We start from the raw sequence: 14,069 nt of genomic DNA, 5'->3' as shown, positions 1-14,069 counted from the left end.
GCATTAACCAATTATGGTGTGCTGCACCACTAAAGCTTGCTTTTCCTGGCTCACCCCACCCATCAACACGGGAAAGCACTTGTCCTAGGGTTTTACCCAGCATCATTTCATAGTTTCAGCCCTGGGCAAATCAGACAGCACACCTGAATGCTGTTGAACAAAAGAGAAGAAATCTTGCTGTGTGCAAGGAAGAAAGGAGAAAAGGGGAAGTAGTGGAGTGGGTGGGTTAAGGGACATAAACAACCATTTTAAGCAGAAGGCTCAGGACTTTCTTCCAGGGTACCCCTGAGTAGATTTGAACCTCCAATCTTTCCATTAGCAGTCCAACAAGTTAACCCACCCAGAGACTCTTCTAATACCATGGGGTGGGGGAGTGCCGTGGAGTCAGTTCCGACTCACAGCGACCTTGCATAGGGTTTCCAAGTCTATGAATCTTTATAGGAGCAGAAAGGTTTATCTTTCTGCCTAGGAATGGGCTGGTAGTTTTGAACTACTGACCTTTACGTTAGCAGCCCGACTCATAACTACTACACTATGAGAGCTCCTTTCTAGTACCATAAGCCTTCTTAAAATTAAAGTGGCTTCCATGATTCTCAGACTTTTCCTGAAGCCCTCAAGTATGCAGAGTAACTAGTTGGGGGAAGAATGCACGTGCTCAGATGGACTCCTGACCTCAGACTTCCAGGAAATAAATGCCTGCAACAGCTATAATTCTAAGTTAAATATTTAAATTTTACATGCTAATCCATATCTCATACATAGTTGGTTTGATTGTTTTTATGGTTTGTTTGTTTTCTGAAAATCTCTAATATACAAAGTGCTTCAGAAAACTGCTACATGTTTATTCTATGGGCCCATGAACTCTGAGAAGCATGTAGTTAAAATCAAACCCCCTTTCTGAGAATTGAAAATTTTAAAGTTGAAGCTTTTCAAAATCCAATGGAATACAATCTAGGTTCTGTAACCAGATTTGGATTTAAATGAGAATAGAATGACAGTAAATGGGATTTTCTCAGTAAAGTTGTGTCCTGCCTAGCACTCAGCGAAGTAAACACATGAGCAGTGGAAATAGCTAAACTCCAAACTGAGTTTGAAATCTGTACTTATTAAAATAACCAGATAAATGGCAGCTCTCCCCTTCATTTTATCTATCTTGTTGTTAAATGCCGTCGAGTTGGTTCTGACCCATAGCGACCCTGTATATGGTTTTTGAGGAGCAGCCGGTGAGCTTGAACCACCGACCTTTCAGTTCAAACAGCTTTGCAGTCTGGCGTATTAACCCAGAGCGCCACACCAGGACTCTTTATCTATCTTGCATTTTCACATTTAAAAATGAAGGAAAATATTCAAGCTTAACATATTTGGATTATGTTTATTTTTTCAATACATCATCTCCAAAAGGAGAAGAGAAAAATTATTGACTCTTTTAAAAGCTTCTTGGCTAGTCTTCAATTTTACAAACTATTTAAAGCTACTGTAAATAATTTTCACATGCACATACATGGTATAAATTTAGTCAAAAGTGCAGGGATGTTTCTGCCCATCTCAAAGCAAGTCAACCCACTGATGAGATGAAGGCCCAACTAGAGTTTGAAGTATTTAACATTATACACCTCTAGAGACCAGACTTTGAGCAACTCAAATTTTCCAGAGTTCAGTAAAATAACATGAAGGAATTTAATACACTCCCCAAAAGTCAATAAAGTAAATGGCTTGGAAGTGACTGGTGGAAGTTTGTGCTGAATTGCTTACTGCCTGTTTAGTTGGTGGTCAGGTGAATTCATTGCTCACTGACTCGTGGTGAGCTCACAATTCTACTACAGATTACTCTATCTGCTCGAGCACATTGGAGAGACACAAATCGGGGGAAATGCACTGAGAATTTTGCTAACTACAAATCAAAGAAGGCATAGTTTGCCTTTACAAACACGTTGATCCCAGTTTTTACTCCTTTGCTGTTCTGTTGATTAAGCAGAGATTCACAGCCTCTATACAGGGTTGTTTCTCGGCTATTCATAAGGTTTTCAGTGACTAAATATTCAGAAGTAGTTCGTCACTCCTTCCTAGTCTGTCTTCGTCTGGAAGCTCATCTGAAACCTGTCCACCATGGGTGACCCTGGTGGTATTTAAAATACTGGTGGCATAGCTTCCAGAATCACAGCAACTCACAAGCCACCACGGCACAACAAACTGACAGACGTGTGGTATTCTTCAAACTGAAGCTGAAGACAATGAAAACAAGTCCACGAGAGCCAAAATATGACCTTGAATACATCCCACCTGAATTTAGGGATCATTTAAGAACAGATTTGATACATCAAACACTGAAGACCGAAGACCAGAAGATCATACATGAAGATCATACACGGAAGAAAGCAAAAAGTCATTAAGAAGTCAAGAAAGAAGGAAAAGGTCAAAATGGATATCAGAAGAAACACTGAAACTTGCTCTCCAGCATAGAAAAGTTAAAGCAAATGGAAGAAATGAGTAGATCCAAGAGCTGAACAGAAAATTTCAAAGATCAGCTCAAGAAGATTAAGCCAAATATTATAACAAAATGTGCAAAGATCTGGAGTCAGAAAACCAAAAAGGAAGAACATGCTCAGCATTTTTCAAGCTGGAGGAACTGAAGAAAAAATTCAAGCCTCGACTTTCGTTATTGAAAGATTCTCTGGGCAAATTATTGGATGATGCAGAAAGCATCGAGAGAAGATGGAAGGAATACAGAGTCACTGTACCAAAAGGAAATGGTTAATGTTCAACTGTTTCAAGAGGTAGCATATGATCAAGAGCCAATGATATTGAAGGAGGAAGTCCAACGTGCATTAAAGGAATTGGCAAAGAACAAAGCACCAGGAATTGATAGAATAAAAATGGAAATCTTTTAAGAAAGTGAGGTGGCACAGGAGACACTCATCTCTGCGAGGAAATTTGGAAGACAACTATCTGGCCTACTGATTGGAAGAGATCCATATTTGTGCCCATTCCAAAGAGAGGTGACCCAACGGAATGTGGAAATCATCAGACAATCTCTTTGATATCCCATGCGAGTAAAGTTTTACTCAAGGTAATACAGAAACGACTACAATCATATTTGCCAGAGAACTTCCAGAGGTTCAAGCCGGATTCAGAAGAGGCCATGAAATGAGGGATATCATTGCTGATGTCCGATGGATCTTGACTGAAAGCAGAGAATATCAGAAAGTTTACCTGTGCTTTGTTGACTATGCAAAGGCTTTCGATTGTATTGATCATGACAAGCTATGGACAACATTGCATCCATAAATGTGTCATCAGGATTGGAGGAAAACTCATTAACAACCTGCAATATGCAGATGATACATACAACCTTGCTTGCTGAAAGTGAAGAGGACTTAAAACATTTACTGATGAAGATCAAAGAGCACAGCCTTTGGTATGGATTACATCTCATTATAAAGAAAACAAAAATACTCACCACTGGACCAATAAACAACATTCTTATCCATGGAGAAAAGATTGAAGTTGTGAAGGACTTCATTCTTCTTGGATCAGCTATCAACACTCATGGAAACAGCAGTCAAGAAATCAAACGACGTATTGCATTAGGCAAATCTGCTGCACAAGACCTTTTTAAAGTGTTGAAGAGCAAAGATGTCAGCAGCTTGAGGACCAAGGTGAGCCTGACCCAAGCCATGGTATTTTCAATCACTTCATATGCGTGTGAAAGTTGGACAGTGAATAAGGAAGACCATAGAAGAATTGATGCTTTTGAGTTATGGTGTTGGAGGAGAATATTGAAAGTGCCATGGGCTGCCCATAGAACCAACAGATTTGTTTTGGAAGAAGTGCAGCGAGAGAGCTCCTTGGAGGCCAGGATGGCCAAACTTCGACTCTCATATTTTGGACATATTGTCAGGAGGGACCAGTCACTGGAGAAGGATATCATGTTTGGTAAGGTGGAGGGTCAGAGAAAAAGAGGAAGACCCCCAGTGAGATGGATTGGCCAAGTGACAGCATTGATGGACTCAAGCGTGGCAACAGTAGTGAGGTTGGCCCACGATCGGGCAGTGTTTTGTTCTGCTGTGCATAAGGTTGCTATGAGTCAATACCGACTTGATGGCACCTAACACAACATACAGGGTCATTTTGCGTAGGAACCTTCTTCACAGTACTTAACAACAATTAACCACCTACTAGTCCAGCTGTTCAAACTCACCAGCCACTCCTCAGAAACAATATACAGGGTCGCTGGAATCAGAACCAACTCAACAGCACTCAACACAAGAAGTCCTATTGTGGAGTCTTGGTTTTGCACTGTAAAATAAGTACTGTACTGCTAACTACAAGTTCAAACCCACTAGCCATCCCTTGAAAACCCTCTATAAGGTCACAACAACAAACAAGTTGCCACTTAAGGAGCCCTAGTGGTGCAATGATCAGTGGTCCCCACACACCCAGAGGTTATGCAGCAGAAACAGCTGGTGACTTGCTTCCAAGGACACAACGTGGGACAGTTCTGCTCTTTCACAAGGACGCCAATGAGTCAAAAATGCACTTAGTGACACCCAACAATAGCTGCCGCCTATTCGTTACTATTCTTCACTTCTTGCTTTTAATTGCTTGTTCATTGAGCTGAGACTGGGAATACTATTCCTACCCATAAGACCAGCCCATCCCCACCCCACAGCTCTGGTACTCAGTCAGCAACAGAGAGACTGTAGATTGATTCACCGTGGGCCCCCACAGCTCTGGAGAGGACTCAGACAGTACAGCAGACACTTGACATTTCTCTCTGTCCTGGGGTTGAGCTGTCATTTTCTGCCTTTGACAACTAAGACACAGTGATGCTTCAGCACAATGCTTCTGAACTTAAAAAACGTGTTCATCAGAATAACAATGGGGCCTCTGGGTAGCACAGTTAAGTGTTTCACTGCTAACTGAAATGGTGGAGGTTCATGTCCACCTAGAGACACCTCAGAAGAAAAGCCTGGTAATCCTCTTCTGAAAAATCAGTCATTGAAACCTCTATGGAGCACAGTTCTACTCTGACACCCATGGGATCACCATGAGTTGGAACCGACTCCATGGCAAGTTTTTTATATGTAATAATAATAATAATAGTAAATTGTGGTGTTTTTTGAGCATCTCTGGTTTCTTCCCTACTGAGGCCTATAGTGGGAGTCCTGGTGTGGCGCTGTGGGTTAATGCACCAGATTGCAAGGTCGGCAGTTCAAGCTCACCAGCTGCTTCTTGGAAACCCTATACGGGGTCCCTATGGGTCGGAACCAACTCAATGGCACTCCACAACAACAACAACAAAGGTCTATAGTGGAAGGCTCATCTAACAGACACAAGCTAGGTCTGCCTAGCACTTCTATGGTCAGAGAGACGGCCAGTATTCTTTCAGAAGGCGACCTGATTCCATAGCTGAGTGCCTATTATGAGATGCTGAAACAGAAATCAGGTGAGGACCCAGAATGAGACTGGTTGATTCCAGAGCAGAGGGGCAATTTATTTCCAGCAAGATGTGCTTGGCATAAAGGTAATAAGAAGAAACGAGCAGCTTCCTTCATCAATTAAGTTAGCTGAGTTCCTGAAAAGGTAGGGGGTGCTGTATGGCTATGTTGTCAGGATGTGGGGAAGTATTGGGCTAGGCACATTTTTTAATGTTGATAAAATAAAGTTATAAGGGAGAATAAAATATTCTTAAAGATTTATCAGCAATGTTGTTGTTGTTAGGTGCCGTTGAGTCGGTTCCAACTCTTAGCATCCCTCTGCACAACAGAATGAAGCACTCTCCACCCCTGTGCCATCCTCACAGTTGTAATGTTTGAGTCTGTTGTGGCTGCCACTGTGCCAATCCATCTCATTGACAGTCTTCCTCTTTTTCACTGACCCTCTACTTTACAGAGCATGATGCTCTTCTCCAGAGACTGGTCCTTCCTGACATGTCCAAATGTCCAAAGTGCCATCCTTGTTTCTAGCTTCCCAGGTTCCTCCCCAGGGACCCCCACTTCCCACTCCCAACAACTAAAGAAGTAATGGATTGGGCAGCTCCTTGCATGAGCTGTATTTGTTCAGATCTGCTAGTGCCCTTCAGAGAACTAGTTGTTGAAGATGGGGGTACCTGCGGAGATCCAAAATTCCACAGTCAAAGCATTGCTGACTTTAGACAATGGCCTAGGAAATTAAAAGATCTTTGCTATTATTTAATGGAATCATTATTTTAATGCCCGATCACAAAAGAACTTTGCATAGCTTCACCAAGATCAGTCAGGAATGGAAAGTTCCAGCAAGGTCTGACACTTCCTAGTTGCTACTATCATTCCTTCTCTCTGAGTTCCTGTTTCTTCATTGGTCCAAAGAAAAGTGTACACCGGTTCAGGGGTTCCCAGCCCTGGCTGCACAGTATCCCCAGGCTTAGAGATTCTGATTTAATTGACCTGGAGTGTGTGTAACCAGGTTGGAGAGCCACTGCCCTAGCCATCACTAAGTCCCTGGTTCCACCATGACTAAACTGCTGTCACCAATAAAAACAATTTGCTTTCCAGGACTGACAATAGGTGCAGGCTGCAGCCTGGACCAGGTGAAAGACATCTTGGCTGAGATGAGTTCTGAACTCCCAGAGGAGAAAACTCAGACATACCGAGCCCTCCTGAAACATCTGAAGAGTCTCGGGGGACAGCAGATCCGGAATATGGCTGTATGTACCCAAAATGGGCTCATAGCTCCTAGTCTTACTGAAATGTTGGAATATGTGTTGTCAGAATCAGTATACAAATGAGTCTTAGCATAATGAAATTAACAGGCAGAACAAATATTTAATATTTACGAAACACAGTTTAATAGAACATTTAAAAGAGAACTGTAAATCCAGTTCAACAAAGGAGCTAAGTAGCCAGGGAGGTAGAAAAGGACGTCATGGTTTTACAAATTTCATGATAACAATATCGAAGAACCTAAATTAGTCTTAGGCTGCATTAACCAAAATGCAGTATCTATTCTATAGAATTAGTTTAGGGTTTACTACTGTTGACTTTTCACAACACAGCTGGAGAAAATATTCAGATCAGAGAGGCACATTTTAAAGGTGTGGTTGTGTCCAACTGTAGAAGAAGGAAGAGACAGGTTTTTTAAATACACATACTCCTCTCCTCCATGTACCCGAAATTTGTATTAGAAAATCTTGGACCATGGAGGAATAGGGTGATAATATGTTTGCTTTGAAAATGTTATCTCCCCTTCTTGAGAATTCTGACTAGACATCCTGGAGTGATCAAGGAGATGGTGGTAGATGAGTGAGGGGTTGGAAACCACATGAATGGATGAAAGGCTAAAACGGGGTCAGAATATGGTCAACGGGAATATGAGATTTTTAAAAACAAAGGAGCTCTGGTAGTGTAGTGGTTACGAATCAGGCTGTGCAAGGTCAGCAGTTCAAAACTACCAGCAGTTCTGCGGGAGAACGATGAGGCGTTCTGCTCCCGTAAAGATGTATAGCCTCAGAAACCCTGTATAGGGTTGCTATGAGTCGGAACCGACTCCACAGCACACAGCCACCACCACCAAGAACAAATGACCAGAGAAAAATGAGGCTTTCTGCTCCCACAAAGATTTACAGCCTCTGAAATCCTATACAGGGTCACTGTAAACTGGAACCAACTCAATAGCACTTAATAACAACGTGGTTTATTATATATGATCACAAGGGGTAAAAATATGACAGATGGGAGGCAGATTTCAGCCCAGTGGAAACAGGAACTTTATAATCCATAAAGAAAGGGGAGTTCCCCATCCTCACTGATTTTTCCAGGCCAGACCCCAGAAAGCTGACGGCCACTGTTGAGTCCATCACTCTGTGGAGAAGGGACTCTTCAGCTGCATGACCAGTTCTTCCCAAGTTCTGAGATGCTACAAGCTCAGTCGGATCCAAGTGAGGCCTCCCAAGTAAAGGAACAGGATAGCTGTCTTCCAGATGTGTGGATACTCAGAGCCCTGACATGGACCACGCTAGGTCTGGCCACTTAGACCTTCAGAGTCTCCTGTGAAATGAAGCCTGAAAACCTCTGTGTCCACAGCAGAAGGGTAGATCTGTAGCCCGTACCGTGACCTCCAAGGCTGAGGAGAGGTGATTCCGAACTGACCACAGGTTTGAGTTCCAGCCCTGCCACTACATAGCTGGGAGAACCCGGTCAAGCATCATAATTTCTCAGTACCATCTGTAAAAAAGGAATAATGGCATTAACCTCACTGGATTTTTGTGAAGATTGAGTAAACATATATAAAGAAGTCGTTGTTGTTGTGTGTAGTCGAGTTGGTTCCTACTCATAGCAACCCTGCATAGGGTTTCCGAGTAGTGACTAGTAGGTATGAATCTTATGGTTAACAGTACAGAAGTTAGGTAACATAAAATGGAAAGCAGCAAATGCTAAATATTAGATTCCCCTCCCCATTCAGAGTAGCAGTGGAAGGGGACTTTGCCAACAATATGAACTGAGCCCCTCTGTGACCTCTTTCACTGGCCACTGAGAGAACTGTAGACAGGTATCTATTGGGTATAGGAATTTAGGGATGGAATGATGAGGATGTACCTCTCTCCTTAGTCTTTAGGAGGACATGTGATGAGCCGGCACTTCTTCTCAGATCTGAATCCAATTCTGGCCGTGGGCAACGCTACACTCAATCTGATATCAGAAGGTAATCTACCTCTCCCCGCCCCCCGCACACACACACACACTCACACACACACACTCTGAACAGTAAAGCTTTCTGGTTTTTTATTATTACGGGACCACTTTAAGTTGAAACCCAGAACTCTTTCAGCTCACCATGGTGGACTCAGACATTTGAAGGAAGTGGGGGGCTGGTGCTTCCTTTTGGCACATACACACATGGGACAACACTCAGCCCACATGTTTGGTTTGGCAAGTAAATACCAGGCCTGGCTTGCAGAGGCTGAGGTGAAGGTGAAATTGGAGTGTGCTCCTACCCAGTGGCCTGAGGGTACACTCCTCTGGTCCTCTCTGTGGGCTTTCCCACCACCATACAGAGTCTGCCACCCCCCACCCCTCCACCAGGGATCCCTCTAAGTTGTTCCCCCGTGTTACTGTGTGAGAAACTACAAGTCTGGTGAGGACACATCACAGACACTGGGAGTCCCCTGAGGACAGGGAGATGATTAATTTTGCTTGCTGGCTGAGGGGAGTGTTTCCTTGGGGCTGCTCCAAGCTAAACCACCCTTCCAGCTCCCCAGAATGCTCAACACGATCACCCCACCCTCAGGCTGCTCCCCCTCACTGGGCTTGAGCTACAAGCCAGGCCCTGTGTGGGCACGTCTCACAGAGTATCTCTAAGCTGCTCAGCCACACAGCTGGGACCACTTGCCGAGACAGGAGGGGATGTGCACTCAGTCTGTCTGATGCCAAAAGGAGTGTGTTTGCCTCTTTTTAAGCCAGGTGCGTCTCCAGGCCGTACTGTTCTTTTCCCCCCACTACCTCTAACTCTCTCCCCAGGGCTACCCTATCTGCTTCTTCTGCTTGCTCGCCTACAGTTTCAGGTAATCCTCCGTGTCCACCCCACTCATCTGGTTTGTTGGCCACTTACACATTGATGCCTCCTGGCTGCTGGCGCTGTCTGAGGTGTAGGGAAGAGAATCAAACTCTCTGCCCATTCCACATGAACTCCCAGGTGCTTCCAACCAGGGATTACTTTACAGACAGCCTGACCCTCCCTGAGGTGTTTGCTGGCTAACACAAAACCCAATCCCTAAGAAACCAATTGCCGTCTAGTTGATTCTAACTCATGGAGACCTCGTGTGCGTCAGAGTAGAACGATGTCTCCATAGGGTTGTCAATGACTGTGACTTTTTCACCCTAGAAGTAAATCACTAGGTCTAGGTATATTAGAAACAGTCACTCCACCCTCCACCCAACCTTTTGTGTAGTTGCCAAACACACTGACTGTCCACACTATCCAGTCCCTGTTGTTGTTGTTAAGTACCATCGAGCTGATTCCGACCCATAGCAACCCTGTATAGGGTTTCCAAGGAGCAACTGGTGAGCTTGAACTGCCAGCCCTGCCGTTCAAACGGCTATGTAGTCTGGTGCATTAACCCACAGCACCACACCGGGACTTCCTAGGAGTAGTTATGTAGCACTATAGGGTAAGAAGCTCACTATGAGTGGGAACTGACTCGATGGCACTTAACAATGCTGTCCCTAACAGGTGGGAATTCAGGAAGTGTGTGGGGAGGAGAAGCAATCATCATTCATCCCCATCCCTATTCTATTTTGTATGGAGCCTGCCCAGGAAGCAGGAGGAAAGGCCTCTCTTCTGCCTGGGTCCGCCATCTTGCTGAGTCCTTCAGGCCTGTCATCCAGGGATCAGGAGAGAAGGAACCAAAACCCCAGGCACCAGGATGGTGTGCATAACTCAGCCCCCATCCAGGGCCTGTTTCCTTCTACTGGGGTGTTGCTGGTTACCTTGAGCCTAAGGCTTCTGCTTTCCCAGTCCTACCAAAGCCATCTCCAGCCTGGCGTGGCCACAGCTGCAGCCCCACCTTCAGCAAGGGCAGAAGATCAGCCAGGCTGGCTCAGCAGCAGAGCAGAGCAGACAAGATCCAGAAGGGGCTCCCTTAAAGCATTTCTCCTCCCTCACATCTACACCTCAATTCTAGTCACATCAGATTCATTAGGCTAGAGTTTGGTCTCTTGACAGCACTTCCTGTGGAGTAAGAAACCACTTTAAATAAGCCAGAGGAATAGCTCAACAGTGGGCTAAAAGGGAGTCTTGTGAATTGTTCACACTGCTTTAAATATCTGGCTCCAACAGCAGCAAGAACATAAAGTAAATCCAACTATTTGAACTTGGTTAATAATGGAAACAAACCCTAGATGGTTTGTGCTTGACTACTAAAGGTTGGTGGTTTGAGTAACCTCATATGCGTGCAAAAGCTGGACAGTGAATAAGAAAGACCGTAGAAGAATTGATGCTTTTGAGTTATGGTGTTGGAAGAAAATATTGAAAGTGCTATGCGCTGCCAAGAGAACCAATAGATCCATTTTGGAAGAAGTGCAGCCAGAGTGCTCCGTAGAGGCCAAGATGGCCAAACTTTGTCTCTCATGCTTTGGACATATTGTCAGGAGGGACCAGTCGCTGGAGAAGGATATCATGTTTGGTAAGGTGGAGGGTCAGAAAAAAAGAGGAAGACCCTCAACGAGATGGATTGGCCAAGTGGCAGCATCGATGGACTCAAGCGTGGCAACAGTAGTGAGGTTGACCCAGGATCAGGCAGTGTTTCGTTCTGCTGTGCATAAGGTCACTATGGGTCGGCACGAACTCGATGGCACCTAACAACAACAACCAACACCATGAAAGAATGTCCTGACAATCCTCTTCACTGAAGATTGTTGTTAAGTGCTTTTGAGTCAGTTCCAACTCATAGCAACCTTATATTGAGTTTCCAAGGAACAGGTTTGAACTGCCTACCATGTGGTTCGACCATGTGGTTTGAAGCCCAGTGCTGATCCTACAGAATTCCATCCTATGGAACAATTCTGATTTTTAATACATGGGGCCACAGCGAGTTAGCATCAACTCCATGGCAACAGGTTTTGGTTTTGGGGAGGAAGCTTGTGGAGCCTGAGAGGATACATTGATTCTAAGTATAACTGGATTGGGCTTAATTCACCAGCCTCCAGTCTAAAAGAATAAAAGTCCCACATACCTGACAGGCTTGAGGTGGGAAGAGACCAAGTTCACAAATGTGAACACGGACATGAGACAGTGTCCTGGACCTGGGGACAGGAGCAGCCCTATATCTGTCTCAGACCCAAACCTCTGCATCACTCTGTGCATATGAAGATGGCATTTTCTTCTCCACTGCTGACATTTAAAAGTACAGAAAAACCTTGCTTTCCTTGTTGCGACTGCAGAAATGTCATTTCCCTTAACAGAAGGGATGCGACAGATTCCTCTGAATGAACATTTTCTTGCTGGGTTGGCAAGTGCAGACCTTAAGCCAGAGGAACTATTGGAATCTGTGCATATTCCTCACTCACACAAGGTAAGAATTCTGCTGGTGACTTTCGGAAGTTGTTTCCCCTTTTCATCACCTCACCCAGGCATCTTTAGAAATCTGAAAGCGGATGGAAGTTGAAGCTCTGCATGAAAGGCTATTTCTGGTTGTGCTGTGGGCTGGCTCGGCGCCAAGGCTTTGAACAGGGTCTTTCCGATTCACTCTTAACCCAGAAAGCTAAACTGGAGCAGATTTGAATTTTCAAAATTTGGATGACTGGAATAGGAAAAGTTACAGGTCAAAGACCTACTAGAAACATAATCTCCCGCTTAGAAAATAAGGGTGGCGTATATACGCATTGCATAGCAGCTAAAACTCTTACCCAGTTTGATTTTGAGCAGAGTCAGAACAGTGGTACCCTGCTCAAAGATGGCATCTGTTCACATGGTTCTGAATGTGTGTCACTCTCCAGAGTCCTGCCAATAATCCAATCTAATACATCAGGCTCCTGAAAGGACTCGTTATACCTGTTCTGTGTCTCCCACTCCAGGTTAGGACCCATAATTTTTCCCATTCCAATTATCACTTTGGATCACACACATTCTAAATTTTTTAGTATGTTCCAGTTTTTCTTCACTAGCAGTGTCTGAACCAGTTCAAGGTTCTGCTCAGATATCACAAGTGAGCAACTCTGGAGTTTGTGCTGTTTCAGCTGTGGGGTAGGGCCCCCTAAGACCTGTAGTCATGCCTCCACACCTTCTTCTGTGCCTGGGACTCTAGGTGACAGAAATGAAAGCTCTCTGGCCTTATTCTGAAGCTCTCTTCCTGACCCAGAGGGAGTTGGGGACTAGAGCTAGTCTACACTCAACCCACTCTAGCCCACTGCCCCAGTTCATAGGAGCATGAAGACTTCAGACCTTTGTGCTCATTCAGAGCCCAAAGGTTGTGTGGCCATCCAGCTGGCAGTAAAGGTGGCATACAGTCTGCTCATGTGTCTCCTCCAAAACTGTACCTGAACCCAAGATGAGTCTTCTCAGAAAGAGGCAATGCAACACATACACCCACACACATACATTCAAACACACACAAAGATCATAAACCATAAATCTGCTTGCTTATGGAGCACATCTATATTTAGTCATGTTTTCAGCCAGGAATGTTCTTCATTTATTTTTCTTTCAAAAGTGTATTATTTTCCTAGGGCTGCCATAACAAAGGACCATGATCTGGGTGGCTTTAAAACAACGGAGGTGTACTGTCTCACACTTCTGGAGGCGAAAAGTCCTAAACCAAGTTGTCAATTTCAAGGGAAGACTCTTCTTCGCCTCTTCTTAGTTTCTGGTGGTTCCCGGCCATCCTTGGCATACCTTGGTTGGTAGATATGTCATTCCAACCTCTGACTCTTTTTACATGGCCACCTTCCTGTGTCTCTGTGTCCATTCATACTGGATTAGGACACAGCCTATTCCAGTCTGACTGAACTCATGACACCTCCAAAGAGCTTACTTCCAAACAGGGTCACAGTTAATGGGGAGTTAGGGCTATAACATGTATTTGTTAGAAAACACAATTCATTTTTCATGGCATTAACAGAATCAGAACTTTTAAATGTGTTCCCAAATATGCATCAATGTAAAGGCAGGCGACAGAAAAAGAGAGTAACTCAAATCTGAGAATGTTCAGTGGCTGCCCGGATGGAAACCTAGTTAGGAGCACAGGTCTTCTTCATTGACCCCACCAGTACACCAGGGTTGGGCAGCCATTACCCCTCTTAAATCTTTCTCCTGATACAAGATTCCCTAGTCCACCACATCTGGAAAGCTTCTTTTTGAGCATTGCAAAATGGACAAAGTAAACATTTCTACAAACCAAGGAACACAATAGGTCTCCTTTGCACTTTCAGCCAATCATCTTTAAAAGCACCTGCTTTAGGAGGGTTCCTCATCCTGCCAGGAGACAAAGGCATCTGCAGATGAGAGGGAGAGGTCCCTGGAAATGGAGCACAACAGTTTCCACAGCATTTGATGCAGAAAGCATTCTGGCCCAGAGGGAAAGTGCCCGGGGATCTCAC

The 14,069-nt window shown here is 44.4% G+C and overlaps 1 protein-coding gene across 1 annotated transcript in view; it reads left to right on the top strand.

Moving 5' to 3' along the window:
- Window positions 1-14,069, top strand: part of LOC102838328 (aldehyde oxidase-like) — a 94,212-nt gene that overhangs the window by 30,782 nt on the left and 49,361 nt on the right. The window contains exons 11-13 of the mRNA XM_006862037.1: window positions 6,534-6,685; window positions 8,586-8,679; window positions 11,937-12,046. Coding sequence (XP_006862099.1) covers window positions 6,534-6,685; window positions 8,586-8,679; window positions 11,937-12,046 — 356 coding nt within the window. The remainder of the gene's footprint in view (window positions 1-6,533; window positions 6,686-8,585; window positions 8,680-11,936; window positions 12,047-14,069) is intronic.

Source organism: Chrysochloris asiatica, unplaced genomic scaffold (genome assembly GCF_000296735.1).
Source record: "Chrysochloris asiatica unplaced genomic scaffold, ChrAsi1.0 scaffold00045, whole genome shotgun sequence".
NCBI lineage: Eukaryota > Metazoa > Chordata > Mammalia > Afrosoricida > Chrysochloridae > Chrysochloris > Chrysochloris asiatica.
This window is presented reverse-complemented; position numbering and strand designations above follow the sequence as displayed.